The sequence below is a fragment of the Drosophila sulfurigaster genome, chromosome 2L, assembly GCF_023558435.1.
Source record: "Drosophila sulfurigaster albostrigata strain 15112-1811.04 chromosome 2L, ASM2355843v2, whole genome shotgun sequence".
Taxonomy (NCBI): Eukaryota; Metazoa; Arthropoda; class Insecta; order Diptera; family Drosophilidae; genus Drosophila; species Drosophila sulfurigaster.
This window is the reverse complement of record NC_084881.1, coordinates 3,987,132-4,005,440: the sequence shown is the minus strand read 5'-3', so window position 1 is coordinate 4,005,440 and position 18,309 is coordinate 3,987,132. Positions and strand designations below refer to the sequence as shown.

General features: G+C 36.7%; 1 protein-coding gene across 1 annotated transcript; it reads right to left on the bottom strand.

Annotated features, from left to right (window-relative positions):
• Positions 1-2,406: 2,406 nt before the first annotated feature.
• LOC133843523 (heterogeneous nuclear ribonucleoprotein A3 homolog 2) lies at positions 2,407-3,238 on the bottom strand. Its single transcript, XM_062277124.1, has 4 exons — positions 3,042-3,238; positions 2,795-2,982; positions 2,643-2,743; positions 2,407-2,591 (listed from the first exon to the last, which is right to left on the bottom strand). The coding sequence occupies exons 1-4, from the start codon at positions 3,135-3,137 to the stop codon at positions 2,524-2,526; spliced, it is 453 nt and encodes a 150-aa protein (XP_062133108.1). The 5' UTR covers positions 3,138-3,238; the 3' UTR covers positions 2,407-2,523.
• Between the last annotated feature and the right edge of the window lie 15,071 nt (positions 3,239-18,309).

Sequence of the window (18,309 nt, the reverse complement as noted above, 5' to 3'; positions counted from 1 at the left end):
TTTTATAGCCAAGTACCTAAAGTAAGGACAATGCGAGTAGTCGCCGTTTAACGGTCAGTTTACTTCAGGTTTACTTACGCTTACATTGGCTCAAAATGTTAATGTACCGCCCCATAAAACCAACTTCATTACACGGCACTAAAAGTAGCCGCAATGGAGGCAGCTCAACAAAACTAAAACCGAATAATATAAAAACTCAATTAAAATTCAAAAGCCAAAAACCAGCAGAAAACTGAATACAGAAAAAAATGTGCGGTGCGTGCTTATCGTCGATGACGACTCTGACTCTGACTCTGAACCCGAATCCGAACCTGAACCCGAACCCGATGAGCTCGATAAAGCGACAAAAGGCGACTACAAAATAAATTAAAAATACATTTTACCTTAAATGTGGCACTTTGAAAGGCAAAACCTGAGAAGAGCACATAATAAATATAAAATAAAAATAAAAACACAATTAAATAAGTGCATAGAAAACAAATTCGTTAAAAGAAACACACGCACAACCTGAGAAACAGTCCAACACAACAAATACTATATAAAAAACACACAAATTAAAATAACACCAAGCAATTTCAAGTACTTCAACGTGAAAGGGCAAGACGAACCCAACACCACAATCAACGATTTCTTCAGGCCCCCCGCTGCACACCTTGCCCCATTGATTCAACCGGGAAACTTGGGTTCAAAGACAACACCAAATTATGTAGTTGTCCAAGAGCTTCAGAGCTTTTGACGAATTTGTACACTCTACATGGAAAGTCTAACCGTAGGAAATTGAAATGGCATTTATTTATTTTTATTCTATTATAATCATGTAATTGTATATTTTTATATAGATAAAGAAGCGAATATAAAGAATGCAAATAGTTTAACATAGTATTTTAAAATCGTTTATCATTCCTATCTTTTCTATATTTTTTTCGTGAGAATATTGTATTTATGAAAAATATTTCTTAAATAGTAGTAATTTATGAAATGTAAGTATTAGTTTATTAATATAATTTGGATTTATTTAAAAAAACACAATTTTTTAGGATTCGAAAAAGAGTTTAAAACTTTAAGAATACCTTACAATACTTTTACAATCTTAATGATTTATCATCTTCTTTTCAATATAGAAAAAAACATTTTTGAAGCAAGATTCTAGTCTTAAACAAAGATGATTTTTTTTGCCAATTTAGAATAAAAATCTTGATTTAGGATTTTTTCAACCTAAAAATTTTTATTTATTAAATCAAAAAATCCATATTTCCCATCTAGATTTTTGCTCTCTGTGCACTTATTTCAATTCTAAATAAAAATCTTTCTTGTACAAAAGAAAATTTAACAACAAAAATTTGATCAATTAAATTTACCTAAGAAAATATGTAAAATATCGGCTTGTTATTACTGTATTCATATATATTTGTGTCTCACAAATTAGAAATTTTTAATATACTTAACCAGTTGCGATAAAGAGTCTAACTAGAGTTCCAATCCTTTGTTAGAGTATAAAATAGAGTTTGGAGCAACTCACACTGCTCTATTCCTCTGCATATCTGACGGATGTAATTGCCGGGGACGTGACTTGCATTAATGGGACGAGGTGAGACAAGGTGTGAGGCACGTTTTGCGGAACCAACTGAACCAACAGAAGGCCGGAGGAGGTGCAAGAGAGGTGCCGATGATTTTTGGAGCACAACGAAATGGTCTCATAACTGGAGCAACCACCAGACAGTTGAGTGAACTCGACGCACGGCGCGCGGTTCGAGGCTCGTGAAACATGGAACATGAAGCATGCCGCGTGGCGGGCGACATAAATTTGAAACAAGAGTTCTAAAAAAACGAAAAACGAAAACCATGAAACGAAATGCAGTCGAATGTTCGATGAAAAATGCGTTCGGTTTACCATTAATCCACAACCATGATCCAGAGCGACAGATCATTACACACGCGCGCTCTCGCGCTTTTGAAATTTATTAATAAAAAATTCTTGGGAGCTAGGAAAAGCGAGGCGGATGTACATAGGATGTGGATGTGAATGTGGATATGGATGTGGTGGAGCGAGGCAGGGAACACGTGTAGTAGAGCAGGCCCTCTCCCCTCCCTCTACCATCTTCCATGCTAATAGCGCCCCAGGCGGTGGCTCATGCAGTTGTTGCAACGCTGTAATTTATGGCAGCGCTGCCAAACGACATGCTAACTAATAGAATCATCATAATTTATACATGCAAATGCATTGCGCATGTAATTTATGCACCTCTGCACCCACCCTCCATCCCTCCCTCCCTTTATGGCCATCCCAGATTATCATGATCCGCGTTGACAGGGGTCACAACACCCGGCAAACTATAGGTTAATAGCTGACCTCCGACCCGGACTTAGAATCAGGGCAGCGTTTGAATAACGATTGCGAAAACACAGTTGCCATTGAAGGAGTCTTTATTCAATATAGAGGTGCATTCCATTAGGACTATATGATGTGGAAATATCTAGGATATCGACTGGAAAACGGAAAGAAAAAAGGGGCAGGGAAAGTAATTACTGCCAGTTTCCACCGTAGCCGCTGTTGGTACCTTGCCCCATGCCAGCGCCAGGATTTCCAAGACCTGCAGAGAGCAGATGAGATCGCAAGTAATTCCCGAGATTCCGATACTCACCATTGCGAGACATGCCGCCGGGATAGCCTCCATAGCTATTGCCCATGGCATTCATACCCATCGCCTGACCTCCGTGTTGCTGCTGCTGGCCCATGGAGCCACTAAGAAGCAAAGCAAAAGTGTAAATAAGTCTAATGTGCGATTGCACTTACCTCTCTGTCTTGGGGAGATTTGTATACCGCATCATTGACTGATTGTAATCATCGAACGGACTGGGCGAGGCCTGACCTTGAGGCATTGCAGATTGATAGCTCTGTCCCTGATTCGCCTGGTTTGAGTGCAGCCACTGTTGTCCTCCATCGAAACCCTGTCCCTGACCCATCTGCCCCATTTGACCCATCTGCACGTGAGGAGTTTAGTGATCATTTCGCAACTTGAAGATCACTTCTATAAACTCACCTGGGGATAGATGGGCATGCCTTGGCCGCTTCCTCCATTCCCTCCCATGCTGTAGTTCCAGTTGAATTCTGCACCACCTGAATTACCATAGTCCATCGTGATTTTCTTCAAATAGGCCAAAAATGTGATCGACAAATTTATAGCTCTTAAAAAATATTTTAATTCCTACCAAGAAAATAAACTACTGAAATGTTAGAATACGAATGAATTCGTTTCTGTTTCTTTGTATTACATATGGAAACTTCAAAGACAGTCAATGCTGTGTCTACTAAATGATTAATTTAATCCAAGTAGTATTTGTTTTAGCCTTTGAATATAAATGGACATTATTATTTTGACTTTTAATTAAAATTTATATATATTTTATATAGATTTTTAATTTAAAAACAAAGTATCAAGTTTAATAATTTTAAATAAGTTTGAAAATATTTTTATAAGTGTTTTAAAATACCGTAAACTTAACAGTGTATTTACTTGATATCTTGCAAGAATTTTTCAATATTTTCAATACAATTTACAAGAAAATTTGAGGTATTCAAAAACATGCCTAGACGTCAGTTTTAATTCATCAAACTATATTCGATACTATTTGGATATCATCAGATTTGATTTTTAGGATAGAATTATTAGAATATTAGGCAAAACTCCACATAGCATTCCATATCGCATATCTCAATTGAAAGAAGATATAGTCAAGCTTATTATGAACGATTATTTAAAATATTCCAAAAATGTAAAAATTCTTCATATTTTCATTGGAAAATTATAAAAAAATATATTTCATTTCGAATTTCAAGTGTCTACCCCAGATATCAACTGTGACTTGACAGCTGTCCGATGCAGTTGGCTGTTAAACAGGTTCTTATCCCCTGGATAGAGACTTTGCTAAAGGTATTATTGTTAGTAAGGCGCACTCTGAGAGAAGAAAGAAAACAAAGACAATATCCCGCTAGGTCGAAGAGCGGAGACAAAAGCAGATGACCTCATAAATCGCATCGTTATGATGTTCATAAATATATAATTGTTTCATATTCATAACGCTGATATTTCTCTGCAAAAGATAAGTGTGCATTTGTCCTTGTGATGCATGCAACCGCTGTGAAAACATACCTTGCTATATTACCCTGACTTGCATAGTTTTTTATGGCCAACAATATTTTGAGCAGCTCGGCAAAGCGAAAGATTTACGAGCTGAATGCTCAGACTGCTTTTTTAGAAACAGCAATTTAAAAGCCATCAAACGATGTATCTACAACCTATATGCGATATAAACGTTTTAGTTTTCATTTTCATTTTCCTTTTCGTTTCAGTTTCAGTTTTAGTTTTCGTTTTAGTTGTGCCGTACTTAATCCACTTAAACGGCATTCGTGCGGTTTCCATGGATCTCGGCCGTAAAATTGTTTTGTCACCTGTTGAAAGCATTTTTTTATTTCTAATTGAAAATATGTGAAAATGTGTCGAGCAGAAGAAAATTTCATAAATTTTATTGTCACGCCACGCGACACTGCAACGAATTTTCCCCCTCCATCGTTCTGCTCCCTCCTGAATGAATATCTTCAAATGTTTTTCCTGCTCTGATCTGTTATTTTTATTTTTTCTTATTTATAGAATTTTTTTGCTCTCATTCGATCTCTCTCTCTCTCTCTCTTTGTCTATCTTTGTGTCTAGGAAATATGATTATCAAAAGTGTGTAGAGTTAGTTTTGGCTCTCTGCAGTCGATTGCTGGCAATTAACACCTTCCTTTTGCCCTCAAGCAATGCACATTTGTCAGGGCCTTGAATTGGTCTTGGGGGCGGTCTAATGTTATTCCAAAACATTTTGATTTATCAACTCTTTTTTAAATTCCAAACATGAAAGCATCTTTCACAGCAACAGCAACAGCAACATCAACATCTACATCTACAACTGCCGAGGAGTCAACGGAGTCATTCACATTAAGCCAAACAAGCGCATAGATACACTCGAAACGATTTAACTCTTTGACCCCACCCACACACACTCTCACACACACGCACACCGTTGTGAACCCCGACCCTCAACCCCCGGTTATAGCACACACAACTGAGCGAGCCTATTAAAAAATTGTTTATGAAAACAAAACATTTCCAGAGCAATTAATCATCAGGCATTGGCTGCCGCGTGGGGGAACAGCATTGCCCCTCTCCTCCTCCTCCTACTCCTTGGCTCTTGCCTTGCCCCTTTCCCTCCACCTTTCGTTGATCGCTGCTCATGTTGATGATGATGATCTCCATGGCCGAGTCCCACTTCCACTTCCAGTCGCAGTCACAGTCGCAGTCGCAGTAGCGCAGCTGGCATCATATAGCTGCCAATGATTAAGCAAAGTGCCTCCAATTTCCACTCGACAATCGAGGAGGGGAAAGTGTTAAATGCCTGCCAATTAGTGCCGCCCGTTGGCTGCTTCAATGATCTGCTATGCTCGTTTTCCTAATTGGCTAAAATATGAAATGCTGTTCAATTTAATCGGCTTAATTAATGGTTTATTCCCTATTTGAGTAGGAGGAACTGCTTAAATGATTTTATCTTTAATTATACAAGTTATTACAATAAAGCAAGTGTAAATCTATATTGATCAATTAGAGAATTTTGGAACTAGCACTGGAGCAATTGAAGGAGTTGGGAAAGGTCTTTTTAAGTACTCTTATATTTCTGTACTACATTCAAAATATACCATAGACTATGAAATATACCAGATTGTCATATAAGGCTCGAATTCAATAGGTGATTTTGCCATACAAATGTATTTCTTAAACAACTTATATAATATAATTTTAATCCGATCGCAACCAAATTTTTAGCAACAATCCCACTAGCTTCAAAATTGTGCTTGCTATTCGATTTTTTTTCGATCTGTGGAGGCGGAAGTAGGCGCGGCACAAATTTGAAACAAACTTGATGTGCGTGCAAAAAATAACAATTGTTGTTGAAAAAAATAATAATAAGTCTATCTCTTTTAGCCTCTGAGATCATACGGACGGACTGTTAACTCTGATCAAGAATATATATCCTTTTTGGGGTCGGTTATACATTATTCTACCTGTTACACAAACTTAACTTAACTAAAAATTACAAATGTTGTATTTAACATAAGCTTATTATAATTTAATGGCATTATGAAATTAATGAAAAGGATGGCTGTCAATCATTTTTTCTATACAACAAGAATATCATCTCAGATAGTGATAAGTGCTGCTCTAGAGTTACCGAATTAAGTCGTTTCTGTCATCCGATTGTACGAATCAAATTAATGTTACAAGAAGTTAGTAGGAAGTTAACTTTACAAAGTCGACAATTTACGTTACAGTGAAACAATCTTAAAGAAGCTTTCTTAATTACATATTTATAATAATGCATTATTTTAGCAAGTAAGATTCCCAAAGGTTTCATTAGTTGGTTTCGAAAATAGCTTTAATGCTTATTTATTATCTATGAAATAAAAGTCTCACAAGGGAATAATTGAAAAATTGAATTCTCATTTCACATTCGTTTGCAGTTTGCGATGAAAGATGGGAAATGGGAAACTGAAAAATGGGAAAATCGCTGCGAGAGCAGAAGTAATGTCATTAGAGGGCAGTTTTTGACATCGGAAGTGACTGAACCCACTCATAGATGGCACATTAGCAATCACTGGGTGACAATATCTTCGCATTGAAATTGGCATTTGCCTGGCTCCCAATGGGAGGCAACTAATGTTCTGTTCCGTAGCCTTTAGTTTGGGTGTGGATCTGTCAGTGTGGCAACAATTGCCAATGGTTATTGTGTGCATTTCATAGTTATTGCTGTTGTTTTTCAAATAAAATGTGTAATATTTCAATTTTTGAATGCGTCGCAGGACTCAGAAGGCAGATTGGTGGTGAGGGCAGGAAAGAGATGTCAGCAATGCGAACATGACACAATTTAAACTGCTGACCTTTGTCCAGGGCAGGGGTTCAGAGGTCCAGCGGTCCAAGGTCTCTCCACCTAGACACCGCCCGCCATTGTCCAGCATTGTTCAGATGTCCGGTTTATTGTTATTGTTATTATGCGAGAGTTTTCCCTGCAACTGTCAAACAGAACTATTTGGCTGTGACTGTGTCTCTGGCTGTGGCTCTGGCTGCACTTCTATGGCCCAAAACGAGCGTGGGGTGGTTGGCTGCACGACAGCACGCGTCGCTTGCCACATGCCGCATGCCACTATTCTCCTTTGGACTGCTAATGACGAGGCCAGACCCAACGGAAGCCTGTTCAAGTGCCTCTTCAAATTGTGCCACTGAGCCCGAAAATGACACCCGCACGATATACAGAGACGGAGACTGAAATCCGAACAGAGCTTGGGACACTGCGACATTGGATGATCATCCCCAGTTGTGTCGAAGGAGTCAACTATCATAAAACTGGCTCTAAATGACGCAAGGCTTCATTCAGCTGGTTGTTGTTGTCGTTGTTGTCTCATGACAAGCAGCAAAAACCAATAAATGTCATTAAATTTATTGCTTTTGATTCAACAAAATTCTTTTGTTTGTTTCGCTTTACAATTTTACAATATGAACCCTCCAAGTTAGCGATTGACATTTGACCAGAACTTTATAGATGATGTGTGTGTATAAATGCAGCCAACATCTCTGAATAAAACTGAAAATAAATCAATAATGTGCGTAACATTTGTGGAATGAAGATATAATCAAATATACATCTATATATATATATATCAAAGAAACTAGATATTATGATTATTATCAATCACTTGTTTATCAAATATGATGTTGTGTTTGTATCATAATATTTAAATGAATATCATTATGATCACTCCACTATTATCATGAATAATGAATTGTTATCTGTTTGAATTCATTTACTATACTATATATTATGGTTATTGTCCATTATTTTTGACATAAAATTAAAAGAAAATATGGAATAACATTCTGATTCGCAGCCTTGATATAAAATATTAGACCCCTAGGTAGAATTATCGTTTGGGTTTCTTTATCTGCCTAGGCTAGCTCCATTTACTTGCTGGTTGCGCAGTAACTATGACAGATATGAGTCACATCTGAAGTACTTATTGGAATGCCATTGTTGTTGTACAAACATTAATATATCTTGTATATGGGACACGTATCCTGCGGGCGAGTCAGCGCTCCCTCAACAGATGCCCATGCTAAAGTACCTTCAACTGTCAACGCATCGTCAATTCTATTTTTATGTTTTATTTTCATTCTTTTTTGTCTCAGGTCTTTTCTTGTTTTCTGTTTTTTTTGGTTCTTGGGTTGCTTCCGTTTCGCTTCGGCTCGTTTCGTTTAATTTCTGCTTCTTTTTTAATATTCGAGTGTAATATTTCAGTTTTTTGTTGCCTTGTTCGTGTTGTCATTGAGGAGCGTTCTATGTTTTGTTTGTGTTGACAATTTGTTGATTTTTTGGTTTTTACAATATGTTCGAGAGAGTGTGTCAACCGCTAAATAGCTACAAATTTATGATCGTAAATAGGATCGTAAATCAATATTTAATGCATTTCCATTTGTTCCATCTTGGCTAATGTCAACAGCCAAATTGATGACAACAAACCCTCAGTAGGGGGTGACCCTATAGCACAAAACTCTTGTTGGGGAGAGGGTGGGGAGTAGGGCAGTGAGGATGAGAGGGGAGCGGCGGCAAATGCTGGTAAATTCATTTGGCATTTTTGCATAATTTCGTATATCGAATTGAAATGTGCAATAAATCGAAAATTCAGCTCATGCATATGTATGCGTATACAGCTTACATACTATGTGTAATATTAGATGTAATATATACACACACACACATACATACGTAGTATACTAATGCTTATCGCATTTGTCGCATGTTTGGTTGCAGCTTTGACGGCAAATCCAATTTAATACGCTTAAGTTCTTACTTTTTGTTTTCCTTTTTGGTATTATTTACTCAACGAAGAAGAAGACGAATAAGTAAATAGTAGAAAATAAAAATTGCACTGTGTGTACATCCACAGCGATAGCTCAATTTAATGTTATCGATTTTTAATTTTCCTATTTAAGCTTTTTGCAGACTTTGTAAAAATTTGCATGTATCACCTCCCATCATTCTCTCTCTTTCTCTCTCTCTCTTTCCCACTCGCTCATCACCAGCCCAATCTTCCGTTCTCTCTCTTTCTCTGCAGTCGCAAAAACAATAAATACTGTTAAGGCTTGTAATTTAATCGCATTTGTATCGATGCTTTTGTTTTTCTGCTTTTCGCCCATTTCCCATTGTATTTTTTAATTCGCTTTTTCCTTTTTACATCGAATTTAATTCAAGGCATAGAAAAATAGTTATACATGCGATACTAAATACATATGTATATGTATTGTACATATATATATGCATTTATATGGAGCACCCTCCTCGCCCCTTGCCTCATGTAGGAGCCACATGTATGAGAAGCCCCAAAGATGCATGCCCCGAGCCGTTTAATTTGCATTCGTTTTCGTTGTTATCGATATTGTTGCGGTTGCTATCTCGATGTTATGCTTGTTATTGTAATTGTTGTTATTCTTGTGCCACTAGTTGTCGTTGTTGTTCACTTTATAACATAGTTAGATGGGAATATCAAATGAATGCACTTGGCGCCTTAATTGGATTTCATCTCATAAGCAAGCCACACACAAAAGCGGGTCTGCAGCACTTCAAAAGAATCCAGAAAACTAATCAATAATTATGTAAAATGTCAAGCTATCTATTCTGTTTATATAAGTGACACCTTTTGCATATTTAGTAAAGTAACTAATTAACGAAAATTACGATTTTTATTATAAATTTGATAATCGCTTTAGTTTTATTGTTTTATAATTTTGGACGAACTTTTTAATTTATAATTATATTTTTTACTAGTACTTTAGAAGTACTTCTTCTGCTTCAAATGGAAATTATTAAATGTACATATTTATCAGCAGATATGTCAGTTTATTCAACAATCTAAATATAATGTGCTCCACTTTTCATTACATATTATTAAAAAACAGATCTCAGAATATGTCAATAATCTGAACCAAATTACGTTTTTAAATTCATTTGTTTGTTTTAAAATTTGCCCGACTGTGAGATACTCGCTACTAATTTCCAATATTATTAGTATTATTCAGTATATACTAAAAAATTAAATATCTATATATTATTTCACTTAAAATATATCATCCATTGCTACCCAATTTTTATAAATGCAAAATGTGGCATTATTCTTAAAATATACCGAATAAATTTACTGAAAAATACTGAAACATTTATTTTAATTAAAAATACACCAGATTGTTAATAATGTTAGTATCACCCTTATTAGACATAGAACTTAGGATTCTTAGAGGAATATTACTTTAGTATAACACATTGAGTTTCTTCTCTAGAGCGGCGTCTATGTCTATGTCTATGTTATTTTGAAGAGCCGTTTAATGGTCTCGGGCTAAATTACATCAGAGATATTTCACGCTTTAATTAAAAATCGAAATTGAACTGCCAATAAAATGTTTGTTAACCAACATAACCGCATCTGTTAATGTCTGTGAAGAGGGGAGCGCCGCAGTTGACGTCGCAGTCGCTGTCGACGTTGACTGTGTGCAATGAAGCCCAAGCCGAAGTCGAAGCCAGAGCCATACTCGATACTCATAGTCAATACACTGAGTGTGTGTAGTATTCTGCCATGCTCGCGCAGTCTGCTTTATCAAATTTTGATAAAGAGTCAGGCCAATAAATTAAATGTATAAATTCATTTAATGAATTTCATTTTTATTGTTTCAAGCCCACCAGATGGACGACCTCCCCTCCATCAGAGTAGGTGAAGTGACTGTGTGTGTCTCTTTGCATGCGTGTGTGTGTCTGTGTGTGTGCATATTAAAAAAAACCATCAGCGTGTCAATATGTAATTTGTGTCGTCGTCAACAACGAACACAGCGAACAGAGCGAAAAACTCGGAAATAAATAGAACATAAATTAAATATCAATAAAAAGTGGTCGAACCCAACGTTCAACGTTCAACAACCAGAAACCCAAACGTACACACAGCCGAGATCTATAGAATTGGCATCGCATATGGCGCATATGTGGATCGGAGATCTAAGAAGATCCCGAAATTGATTTCGAGCCACCCGAAGGCGAATGTGTTGACAAATTTTCCTCTTTGCTGCGCCGCATAATGCAGTTGACAATGCCAGACAAAGAGCTACTGTTGCCCCTGGAGAGCACTCGTGGAAAAGTTAGCTAAGAGTGCCTGGGATTCCTTGAGCCCCGCTCCAGGCTACGGATTGGGATCGCATCGGGCTTGGGCTCAAATCGTGTGCAATCAACCGCAATATCTTAAACAAAGCGAGCAAAATACCTGACGGATGAGTTGTTTGTGCAACCTAATGAAATTTTGTGTGTCCGTGTGTGTATCAGTGTGTGTGTGTGCTGAGGATCAGCAAGGATCGCTGGCAAGAAATTTGTCAACCGCCGTTTTGTTGGGCTCGAGTTCATTAAGCCCGATTCCAATCCCAGTTGACAATTGCGATCCCTCCATTAAATACCTACAATATAGTATGTCCGTCTTTCTGTTGTCGTCGCTTTCTTTTGAAGACTGAAGAAATTATTAAGGATTTATTATGATTATTATATTAGGGGCACAGCATGTGAGCCATCGTCTCACAATGCTATCAGAATCAACAATGGCGACACGCACACCAAAGAGATTTGTCATTCGCTCGGATGAGAGAATATTAGTTTACATATCAATTATTTCATTGTTCGCCCCAAAAATGAAATTTCTCTTCATTTTTCCAACCAAATGCTCTTCATTTTGTCGCATCTTTTGTCTGTTTGTTTTTATACTTATCTGTATCTTGGACAATTTGACAATTTGCATTACATAGAGATCGGCATAATCCCATGCAATTTACAATAATTATTTGTGCAATGTGGTTTCTGTTGGCGCCTCATGGAAATATGATATTATCGGTCTTTAATTTATGTCTGCTGTACGGGAAATTTGTTTTCCTCATCGCCCAGAAGCGTTGTACTAAATGAAATGCTATCGATTACAATTGGTCCTTGTGCATCAGCAATAAATTGTTAGGAATCAAGAGCGCAGCTTGGGATAAATTCGTGAATATGTCATTCAATTGTGGTTTGGGGGAGTTGTTCCGGGAATGATCAATCTCAACTGCGGAGATCAAATTTCTAATGCATTTATAATGAATATCTTTCAACTCGGTATAAATTTTAATTTCTTACGAAACACAGGGAATTAAGTTAATTGTAAGTAAAATAAATATGGTAAATTTAGTAGAAATATTTCACAATTAAATCAGAGCTATATACTATAGATAACAGAAAAAGCTCACAAAATTAAACTAATTTTAATTTAAATATTTGTAAAACTTAGCATTTCAAAAGTTTTATATTCCTGGTATACATATATTAATATTGCAAGTATTATTGTCTAAATTATTATGGAACCTTTTTGAACTAAGATGAAAAACAAAAATAAATGTAATATTTTGCCAAAGTGAAAATATTGAGAAAAGAGCAGTTAACTGTAGTGAACGTTTATTTCGGAAGAGTAACGTCAGGTTGTAAATAAAATAAAAATAATAATAACAAGTTTTTTTTATTACTACATAATGACAAAATTTATTGAATAATTATAATTATATTTGTGACAGCTTCAACACAACATTATTTAATGCAATTATTTTTATAACTTTGAGCCTAATATGTGCAAATGTACTTAACTGGAAGAAGGTTCCAAATCCGACCCCATAAAGTATATATATTCTTGATCAGAATCAACGATGCCGTGTCCGTCTGTCTGTCCACCCTTATGAAAACGTAAATCTCAGAGACTATAAGATATATGTGGCAAAAAACGGTTGCTGAAGTTGGGGCTTAGTTGTTTTTTTGTTGGCAACCCGGTATATTATATTTTAAATGTAATGGCACATCGATATACCAGATATAGTTTTGGTATTTTTAGTATTGTTTAGTATATTAATTTGGTATTTAAAAAATACTGCTTTGTTTTCCTTTTAGTGAAAGTGGGTAGCGAAGATGTCTCTTCTTACTTGTTATTCTTAATATCAATAACAGTTTAATTTTATATTATATATAAATACAAATTAAATACAAAACTTAAGCTATTAGAACTAAGTTCTACTAAAAATTGTCAGATGACTTCACGGAAAGCGGAGAACGAATTACCGAAGTTTCGGAATGCTACTTCACAGCGATTAACGAGTACACTCATCTAGATATTCAGGTAGCGTCGCTGCTGTGTTTAATGAGTACATTAAAAAGGTATCAAAAATATTTCAAGAACCGTCGGGAAATTGAAAAATTGTTCATTACGCATTCGAAACGTGAGTCTAACTTTAATTTCAATCAAAATCTAAATTATATGAAAATGAAATAAAAATGTGTAAGAAAAAAAGCAAAACACACAAACATTATTCACTTGGCTTTCGTCGCACTGCATTTAAATGAGGGAGGAGAGAAAAGGGAGGGAGGTGACTGAAGCTAATGGTGTGTGAATCGGCACATCAACTATTTCACATTTCCTTTCATTTATACCTCCTCTCCCCACCCCTCGCGGGAGTCATAAATACGACTGAGGCAAATCTCTCTTAAGGTGCCGCGCCATAAAAGGATTTGCATTTGGAATCGAATTTCGGTTATGGCTTTAAAAATTGCTCAATAAAAATACTGAGAAAATCCGTGCATAAAGTTACATATGAGCTTGTCAAATTTACAGTCCCGCATCTTACCCCCGCTCCCCCGCTTCTTCTTCGCCCCATCTCCTTTTCCAACACCAACGTCAACGCCGCTGAGCTCACGCATTACGCAAATGAATTTCGTGTTTCGCCTTAAACTCCCACACACACATACACACACACACACACACACATGCACACACTCATAGATATAGACTGGCTGTGCTTAGGAATTAGCTGAGGACACACTCCTTCGACTGGCTTAAGACTTTTGTTACACACACACACACACACACATACCTCATTGGCACCCTTGAGACCCCTCGAAAGCCACCCCCGCTTCATTCCAAGTTGACGAACTTTATTGTTACTCGTAATTTGCCACTGTGCGCCTGTTGCAGGGTGCAGGTTGCAGGGTGCGGGTGCTGCCGCTTTTTTAATGTACCCCATCAAAGTGCGCGTGTGTATGTGTGTGTGTGTGTGTGTGAGGAGTGTCATGCACGTTGGAAAACATATGCATATAATTATTTAATTGAATTAAACAATTTCGTAAATGGTAAATGATGCGACAATATGGACGACGACGCTTTGCAGCTTTCGAATTCGACATGTCGCCCGGAAATTTGCATAAATACATAATTATTACCCCCGAGTAAGTTGATTTTGACTGTGCGACTTTATTGGGGGTAGGAAAAGCTTTTATTATCAATAAGAGTGAAGAAAATATTTAAGCAAACTTAAATTCAAATTAAAAATAAATACAAATATGAAAAGATATAGTTATATACGTAGTTAAGAAACGCAAAAGTGTTATTATCGTTTAAGTATACCTAACTAATATACCAAAAATACTAAAAACATACTAAATGCAGTATATTGTATAACGAAATTTGTAGTATCAATTGAGGTAAAGAAAAGATTTAAGCAAACTTAAAAATTAATAGAATTAGAATATGTAATAATGTTGGAATATTGTTAAGAAATGCGAGAGTAATTTATTAAATTAATATACCGAAAAAATACTTAAGTATACTAAATGGAATTTTTTGGAAAAGCAAAATGCTTTTATATTATATTTGTAAAATAGAATGAAAATAGTCTTAGTCTTGTCCTATATTTATTTAATAAATAAAAATTGTAATTATTATTCGGTGTACTATTTGTTTTATTTCGATTTACGTGAGCGGAGGTGGGCCTGACAAAATCAGCTTGCGACAACTACAAATGTAAACGAAGAGAAATTTTAGCTTCAATTTTTATAGTCTCTGAAATTTTGATGTTCATGAGGACTTTGCTGTTGACGGAGTTCAAGAATATACTCATATATTCTTTACTTTTCCTGTTGGCACACAGTTATAATTACCTTCTACCTTTTATCTATAGCGGGTATAAAAAAAACCCAGCAATAACAATAAGGATTCAATCACAATGAAGGATATGAGATTCGCATTAGAATTATAAAGGGATATTCGCCATGACAGAGACACGACAATGGGATCGCTGAAAGTGTGTGTGTTCATGAGTGTATTTGTGTTTATGTCACATCACCTAAACAAATAGTTCGCTCGAGAGAACTCGATCAATGAGAGAATCTATCTTATGTTGCCGCTCTCCCTCTCCCTCTCGCTCTTTATTATTTATCTGTCTCTCTGCTGTTTGGTTTCCTGTTTTTCATGTTTTTTAACTCTTTAGTGCAACTGCAGCGAAATACAAAAAATGATGTAGTCTGGAGTCTGAAGTCTAGAGACCTTGCTCGACATCTGGCAATTACTGTATGCCAATTCGACACCATAGAGGGCGCCACATATGCGACGATGGAGGCGTGCCAGTGACCTGATTAACATAAAAATAAAACTTTAATGGAAAAAGGGGAAAACTGCCCGCAGTTTTGTTTTTGTTCATTTTGCTTTGTACATTTAAAGTTCAGTTGTTGCTTCTAGAATATTTAAGCCTTTGGCTTACATACGCACACACACATAGAGAGAGAGAGAGAGAGCGAGGGAAACCAGAGACATTTGGTATATAAGACAACGACTGCGATTCGCCTACAAACGCAATGGAAATTCGAGTGGGAAAACGAGGAAAGCGTCGCCCACATACAACAAGTGAAACTGCGAGACGATGGCGACGGTGGTGACGGCAAAAAAGGCAGACAGGGTCGGGCGGGGGTAGAGGGGAGACTCTGACTGAGGGAGCACAAAGTTAGTTTGGCTTTTTTGGCTGACAAGAGACAAGGAAAGGAGCTAGGGGTAAGGAGGAGAGCAGCCACAGTTGGCAAGGACGAAGCTCGTTTAGAGCAAGCGGAAATTGTCACCAAAAAACAGAGACAAAATACACACACACATACATACATAGATATATATGTATATTGATGTGGCAAAACAACGGACAACACTTTCGCCTGCTGTGCGGAGAGGTGGAAAATGAGAGAGAGGGGCCGGGGGAGGGAGTGGGAAAAGTTACTGCCTCATAATGAAGGCAGCTAATACATCTTGTTGATGTTGCGGGAACCCGCTGAACATAAAGAAGCGCCAGCAGACATGTCTATTTGGGATACTATCGATTTTGTCGTCCACCCACCAACACCAATCCTTGTGTCCTCGAGCCCAGACGACACAGTCTGCATAGCTGCCGGATGCGGCATTGGCCTCCAAGCTATTTCTTCCCTTCTCGGCATTTAAATGCAACAATTGGCATTTCATTTTCATCTGCTTGCCATTTAAAGTCACAATCGACGATTAACTAATGTTAAGCATATGAAAATATTGTATAATGAATAAGGAAACTACAGTCGAGTGTGCGCGACCGTGAGATACCTGCTACCTGATACCGCAAAAATACTAAAATATACCAGAGGCTTTACTTGGTATATTAATATAGTATACAGCATACAGCACAAAATATACTACATTGTCAGCCAAAGCAATTAAGACCCGTATTTTGTTCATACAAAAATATTTATTTAATAACTTCTCCAATTTGTATCTAAACGTAACCGAATTTTCAGGAATCTCTAATACTGTAGTTAATAGAGGCATGTCTCATATTGAAATCCTTCTGTCATGGATACAAAGCTTCCTTAATGCCAGCTCTAGCAATTTTGTAAGAAAAAAATGGTTTAAATTTAAGTTATTTCACTTGCTTCCATAATAAATGGAAAACTAGTCGAAACCAAAACTGTTTCTTTATACATTTAAGAAAGTTTTATTATTATAAATTCATTTAAAGGCATGAGGATTGATCGCATCTTGATCCCAGTATAAAAACTAATCAATATTGTATTTGATAATAAATGCATTTTGTTTATTTATTATAGCAAACTATGTATTGTATTTCTTTTAAACCAATTGTTTATTTGCTTGGATGCATGAAAATAAATTAAATTTTCTAACAAAAATTTAAAAGATGACCTTGTGCTGGCGCTGAAGCTGTCACTCTGGGTCATTTACTCGATTTGCTGTTTAATCGATTTCTTTGTAAACTCGAAACCAATGTCAACAGCCTTCAGACGCGCACAGAGGCAGACTGAGATACAGATACAGATACAAATACAAATACAAACACAGATGGAGACACACAGACATGCAGATACAGATACAGATACAAATACAGATACACAAATAAGCAAATTCAAGTGGCTGCCAAATAAAAAGGAAGCTAAAGAAATTTTTGTTTTTTAGAACTCGAAGCGAGAAAACATTTACACACTTAAACGATGCAAAAGCATTTGAGCAATTGGCATGAAGCAAGGGAAAACGAAGAAAAACTAAGAAATTTGTAGTGCAAAGAGTGGCGTCAAAGGATGCAAAAGTGGACGACAACAGAAGCGGAAAAAGGGGAAGAGAGAAAACAACGCTGGAGTTACACTGACAACACAACGATGTTGGCTCAAATTTGCTGCCTGGCGCTTAGGTAAATAAGCAACAGTTGTATATACATACATACACACACATAGTTTTGTTGTTGTGCAAATGTATCCGAGGGATACACTTGTGAGATGGGTGTCCTTGCTGCCATTGCTTCTGCTTGTGCCACATTGAACCCTGCCTCTAGTCTAGGCTCCTCTTTCTTGCCCCTTGTTATATGTGGCACATTTAAAGCTGCGTCTGCTCTCAATTTAAAGGCATTTTCATTGATTTTCCACCATCCAAACTGTGTCCCATTCACTGTTGAACTTTCAACTTTCAACTTGCAACATTGGGCGTAGTTATTGCTTTTTTATTGCAGCTCAGCAAATACTTGCCTCCATATTTATGTGGCGTTACATTTTGTAATTCGAATTCATAAACAATATCATCATAAATCCTCTTCCCTTCAACCCTACCTCCTCCACCCCTAAGACCTCGCAGTTTCGACTCGTGCCGACCATATGTTAGCTCATCATTCAGAAATGATTCATTAACGAACCAAAACAGATGTGATTTACACCGAACTCTTAATTTACTAGCTATTGTGGCAACTGCAGATCTATGCATACTTTAAAGAAGCTTCAGTTCAAGGCGGAGACAAACTTCACTCATTAGAAATTATGAAAAATTCAAGTTTAGGAACTAAATGT

Excerpts from the sequence above, each read along its gene's own strand:
- LOC133843523 (XM_062277124.1), bottom strand. The coding sequence starts at position 3,137 with ATGGACTATGGTAATTCAGGTGGTGCAGAATTCAACTGGAACTACAGC. Across the intron at positions 2,744-2,794 it reads AATCTCCCCAAGACAGAGAG|TGGCTCCATGGGCCAGCAGC; the intron begins GTAAGTGCAATC and ends TTTGCTTCTTAG. Across the intron at positions 2,592-2,642 it reads CGGCGGCATGTCTCGCAATG|GTCTTGGAAATCCTGGCGCT; the intron begins GTGAGTATCGGA and ends TGCTCTCTGCAG.